The sequence below is a fragment of the Zerene cesonia genome, chromosome 15, assembly GCF_012273895.1.
Source record: "Zerene cesonia ecotype Mississippi chromosome 15, Zerene_cesonia_1.1, whole genome shotgun sequence".
NCBI lineage: Eukaryota > Metazoa > Arthropoda > Insecta > Lepidoptera > Pieridae > Zerene > Zerene cesonia.
The window spans coordinates 3,051,376-3,057,489 of record NC_052116.1 but is presented as its reverse complement, the minus strand read 5'-3'; the positions used below and the strand labels follow the sequence as shown (position 1 = coordinate 3,057,489).

The 6,114-nt window shown below is 36.3% G+C and overlaps 2 protein-coding genes across 2 annotated transcripts in view; both read left to right on the top strand.

Annotated features, from left to right (window-relative positions):
* LOC119832453 (facilitated trehalose transporter Tret1-like) overlaps nt 1-74 on the top strand; it is a 7,981-nt gene extending 7,907 nt beyond the window's left edge. Inside the window, exon 6 of the mRNA XM_038356122.1 lies at nt 45-74. Coding sequence (XP_038212050.1) covers nt 45-74 — 30 coding nt within the window. The remainder of the gene's footprint in view (nt 1-44) is intronic.
* A 43-nt stretch (nt 75-117) lies between these two features.
* Nucleotides 118-5,960, top strand: LOC119832255 (eukaryotic translation initiation factor 3 subunit D). Its single transcript, XM_038355916.1, has 10 exons — nt 118-443; nt 584-774; nt 1,168-1,324; nt 1,479-1,588; nt 1,801-1,939; nt 2,239-2,399; nt 3,170-3,301; nt 4,277-4,483; nt 4,790-4,985; nt 5,709-5,960. The coding sequence occupies exons 1-10, from the start codon at nt 251-253 to the stop codon at nt 5,867-5,869; spliced, it is 1,647 nt and encodes a 548-aa protein (XP_038211844.1). The 5' UTR covers nt 118-250; the 3' UTR covers nt 5,870-5,960.
* Nucleotides 5,961-6,114: the final 154 nt, after the last annotated feature.

Below are 6,114 nucleotides of genomic sequence, written 5' to 3'. Positions count from 1 at the left end.
GTTATTTTCGTGTGGACCTTTTTCTTGTAAATATCTTGTTTTAGAGACCTATTGAAATTTCTGAATTCATTTGACTTAACATGACATGGAATTATAAACTGACATGGGAATGACATAATTCGTGTCTGTGCTATCCTTTCACGCGTAAAGTGTCGTGTGGCAACTGGCATTACTGCCATAGTAAGATCAGATTCAGTTTATTTGTAGATGAAAATAACAATTAAAGCAAATTGTTCTAATACAAGTCGTGATGTCAGAACACGTATTACCGGCCGAAGAGCCGATACGTTTTGTTGCACCCGTAATTCAAGATAACCCTACAGGATGGGGCCCTTGCGAGATGCCGGAGCAATTCCGAGACATGCCCTATCAGCCGTTTAGTAAAGGCGATAGATTGGGCAAAATCAGTGACTGGACTGTTGTCCAGGACAAAAAGTACCAGAGTGAGTAAAGAATATTATTACAAAAGGCGTTTGTTTTAAACAGCTGATTCAAAACATCCGCATTTATAGGTTATACTATATTATGTACGTAACGTTCCTTGATTGAACAAGTGAAAGATTTTTCATATGCATCGTTTCAGATAAATATGCGTCTCAGTTCGGCGCTGGTTCGTCTTACGCGTACTTCCACGATGAAGATGAGAGTACATTCCACCTGGTTGATACTACGCGAGTGCAGAAACCACCGTATCAGCGTGGACGTGCCAGGGGACAAAGGGGACGCGGTGCAAGAGGCGCGCGTACTCCTGGTGGCATGACCACTTTAAGCAAAGTAAGGATTTACCCCAATAATCTTCATCATTTATATTCCATGCTAAAAAAAAGCACTAAAATATTTTTTTATTTACAAACATAGAACTAGATATAAACCTAGAAATAGATATAAAGATGCATAATGTATAATGTGCAGTAAATACTGAGATTCAATTGCCACATTTACATACATTTAGATTATGCAATATTAATCACATTACAGTATATTTAACATGTAATTAATTACAACTAGTAAAAAATACAACCTAAGGGCAAAATTATAAAGCTTTATGTATGTACTTAGATATAGCGAAACAAGATAACAAAACTAGTAAAAAAATAGGGTTTGTTTGTGCTCTTAATTTACTTTTATTTTCCTATGTGTCTGACACAAAGCACTATACCTTTTTAGCAACAGAGAGATCGCAAGCTAGGCAAGAGATGGGGCCAACGAGGTGCTCCTATGAAAATCCGAGATGCTTCAGTCACTGTACGACCCACATGGGTGACTATTGAAGACATGGACTTCCCTCGTCTTGCTAAATTGTCTTTGCCGGGAATTAAAGAAGGTAAATTTCTTTTGAATGTCATTTTCACATAGAATTTATCAGGCAACACTGAATAAAAAATCATATCACATTAATTTGGAAAACATTAGGCAATAAGCTTGTTAGAGACTATCAAATGTGAATATTTTATTTCAATTAATCCTATTGTCTGTAGGTGAAGATATTGCCTGCTGTGGTACTTTAGAGTACTATGACAAGGCATATGATCGTGTTAATGTGAAACACGAAAAGCCACTACAGCGTATTGACAGGATTTTCCATACTGTAAGTTACACATTAATCATCAATTAATGCTATACATTTAGTAGAATTATTTTAAGCACTTTTTCAACACTTTGCCTGCATTTTTGCTTTTTTTTAATCTATTATATTGTTTACTCCGTTTTGTTGAAATAAAAGCATCTTTACAATTAGAAAAAGTATAAGAATTAAAGATTGCTGAGATGAACACAATAAAAATTAAATAAAACTTCCAGGTCACAACCACTGACGACCCAGTAATCCGTCGTCTCAGCAAGACAGTAGGCACGGTGTACGCCACTGACACCATTCTGGCAACCATCATGTGCTGCACCCGCTCCAACTACTCTTGGGATATTGTTATGGAGAAGATAGGTTTGTATTATATATTGAATTTGAAAATTGAATATTTTGATTTCATTCAATTTTTTATGAAATAATTGCTACTCTAAGCATAACAAATCCTTTTTCGTTTGCCAGATTAACATAATAACAGTTAAAACTTTTGATAGCGAAAACCTGATATAATAAGCTATGAACATTTTGTAAAAAAAAAATGTTATCATGACAATTTTCTTAAGTCTTACATTCTTAGTATGTTACCTCATTGCAGTTTATACTAATCTACAAATAGTATAGTTACAATGACAAAACATATTAAACTAACCCCACAGGTGACAAGTTGTTCTTGGACAAACGTGACAACACTGAGTTTGACCTGCTGACGGTCAACGAGACGTCAGTGGAGCCTCCCGCCGATGATGGCAACTCCATCAACTCACCCAGGAACTTGGCGCTTGAGGCCACATTCATCAACCATAACTTTAGTCAACAGGTATGTTGTGTGGGACTTAAGCTACTCAGGGTAGTCTCAGGCTATGTCAAGTTACAGACTTTGCCAGACAGCTACCTCAATAGTTCAAAATTTAAAAGAATGGAAAACTGATCATGAAATAGGATTCAAATATAGGTCCTTGATAAGGAGTAGTACCATGGCAATTCTTTGCAAAACTTAAATCCTACTTCCTACTAAACTTACTCATACAAATACTACAAATTTCATTGCAATCAGTTCAGTACTTTTTGCGTGAAAGAGCAACAAGCACACACACATCCTTACAAACTTTCACATTTATAATATTAGTAGGATTAATAACCTTTAATATCATTTACCTGTTAGTTGCCTAGAAAAAATGGCTTATAGCCATAAGGCCGCTAATTATGTAAAAAATTATTCCTACTTTTCATATTATGTCACTTAACTCTGTATAGAATGAGAAACATAAATAAATAAACATCATTTTTTTTTCAATTTACTTTCTAGATACTTACTTTTATTTACTTCTAAATTAATTTAATTTGTATGTAACCATTGTTACAAAATTTTCTGACATGTCTTGAATAAACATTGCATGATGTAGATCTTTAAATCTATACAACTCTTTAGCTTTATAGTATCAATGTAGATGATTTTCATTCTTCTTCATATAAGATACATAATACTAATTAATAGCATTACCATTACACTTCGCATCACTACTTAACAACACTACCGCGAGGTCAAGGCGGATCGGAAGTACATACTATATCTTGGTTATTTCACAGGTGTTGAAGTCTGGACCCACCGAGCCTAAATTCAAATTCTCGGAACCAAACCCGTTTGTGTCTGAGGAAGAAGAGGGTGAAGTGGCCTCCGTCGGCTACCGCTACCGCAAGTGGAACCTGAACAATGGTGTGGTGAGTACAAAACTATAGTGTGATAAATTAGTGTTAAATACATATAATAGACCATATACCACCAAGGCTCAACACAAGTAAAAATATCATTTATCATACCTGGATGCAGAGCGATCGCGTACTATGCGTTTCTTCTTGCTCCAAACTACACTCTTATGGAACACCCTTCTTTGTCTGAGCCATTATAATTTAGGAACTTAAGCGAAAAGCTTACAAGCCTAACGGTTCTTAAATATGTTTGAAGTACTCTTAATGCTGAGTTATGTTATAAAAATACATTTACACAAATATTATTAAGAGGAAACGTGTTACGTTTGTAACGTTTTCACCCAAAAACCACTGGACTGATTTCAAGAATTATTTCATTGTTAGAAAGCTGCAACTTTACTGGATGACATAGACTATATATGTACCTGGGGCATAGTCGAGGCGAATAGATAGTATATAATAAAATGCTTACCATAAAAATATATTGAAAAATATGCATCAAACATCACTACATAGTATAAAACAAAGTTTTTCGTCTGTATCTATGTCTCTATATATTATGCTTAAATCGTTTAAACTATGCAATGGATTTTATGGGTTTTTTTTAATAGATAGAGTGATTCAAGAAAAAGGTTTATATGTATAATAGATGTTGTTAACAACTCGTTAACAACTTAATGCTTGTGAATCCACGGGCAAAAGCTAGTGTTCCATAATATTTTTATCTCATTAAGAATCTCACCCATTGTTAACCGATTTATTAAAATAAAGTTTTAACGCTTTTTAAAATTTTTAACGTATTTAATTTTAATTAATTTATTAATTTAAATTAATTTATTCCACATTTTCAATACTTTAATGCTTTATTTGTATTGAATTGACACTAACACTTATCCAGCTGAATAAGTTTCACTTTCATTAAATTGAAATTACCTCAATTTCAATTTGCAATTGCAATAATAAAAATGAAACTAAAAAATGTTGCAGGTGCTGGTGGCTCGGTGCGAGCACGACGCCGTGCTGCAAGGGCCGCAGAACGAGACCCAGTTCCTGACCATCAAGGCGCTGAACGAGTGGGACTCGAAGCTCGCGAACGGCGTCGAGTGGCGCCAGAAGCTGGACACCCAGCGCGGCGCCGTGCTCGCTAACGAGCTGAGGAACAACTCGTGCAAGCTCGCCAAGTGGACCGTTCAGGTATGACGGAATACAACATAATTGGTAATATCTCAATTGTTTTTCTTTTCTAAAATCTTCGGCAGCCCCAAATGATGTCATATACATTTTTTCTTCACCTTTTCCGTTGCTTTGTGGTTGTATGGTAGAAATCGCTCAATAGCGATAAGAGCGCCTTCTGTACCTCAACCTCTTGTATTCCATGCTCTATTATAAATTAATTTGTGTACAATAAAGAATTATTATTATTAATTAACCGATAGAAAAATTAAATATTTTCTATGGTCACTGAAGCAAAAGGTTCTATTATCTCATCATCAATTGCAGGCGCTGCTCGCCGGCTCGGACCAGATCAAGTTCGGCTACGTGTCCCGCATCCAGGTGCGCGACAACTCGCGGCACGTGATCCTCGGCACGCAGCAGTTCAAGCCGCACGAGTTCGCGGCGCAGATCAACCTGTCCATGGACAACGCGTGGGGCATCCTGCGCTGCATCATCGATATATGCATGAAGCAGAAGGACGGTGAGTCATGGGAGTGTCTGGAATGTTCTATAATGGTCCATTATGAACGTTGAGGGTGATTTCATGGTAACTGTATAATGGCACATCCTCTCCATGGATAACGCGTGGGGCATGCTGCGTTGTATCACCGATATATGCTTACGTCGTTTGTCCCTTAATATTATTACTATCTTAGAAATTAAAAACTTTTTAACGGATTTTAAACGCGATTTATTCATTTAGCGTGGTCACGGGGAGACTGACCAGGCTCGCTGTAAAGTGTTCGAAACGTCGGCTTAATAATATAATGAATAAATCGCGTTTAAATCCGTTAAAAAGTTTTTAATTTCTAAATGTATAATACTCGCGTAAAATCAAACACAATAAAATATTATTACTATCTTACTAATAATGCGAGAAAGTGTACGTTTGTTTCTTTCACATCGCATAAAAGCGGTTTTATGTCTGTATATACTTGAGTGTAGACAGCGATATAGGATACTTTTTGCAGCTGTAGAACATCTCAGTTTCTTGTGAATTTCCTTGACCATGCGAGTGTAGCCGCAAGTATCGGATAGTTCTATAATGTTAGGTGGAGAGGTCTCCAACACAATGTTAACGATATTATCGCATACGTGAAGGTGTTTGCTGATTTATTTTTGGAGCACACGCAATTAAATAATGAAAATTACTTGCCAAAATTAGTAAGAACTCATTTTATGTATAACGAATGTCATTTTCCAGGCAAATATCTGATAATGAAGGACCCGAACAAGCCATTGATCCGCCTGTACGATATACCGGACAATACTTTCGAGTCCGACGCGTCCGAAGAGAGCGGGGACGAGCCCGCCGACACACCCTTCGCCCCTCTGTACTCTTATGGGAACTCCAAGAGAATTTAACTTTTCACTTCAGCACTGTAGTCGTCAATAAATACGCTGTATTATGTATTACATATTTTTATTCTGGATAATAAATCGTTTTGGTCACATTGGTGTTGGTTTTCTATTTTGTTGTTTGGCTCGGATTGTTTAATTTCTGACATTCTTAAAAAGTTTTAATAACTTACGTTTATTATGTTTTAAGCAGTGATTACAGCTTTATGCCACGAACACATTGCGCGAGAAATGTAATGATGCTAATGTAC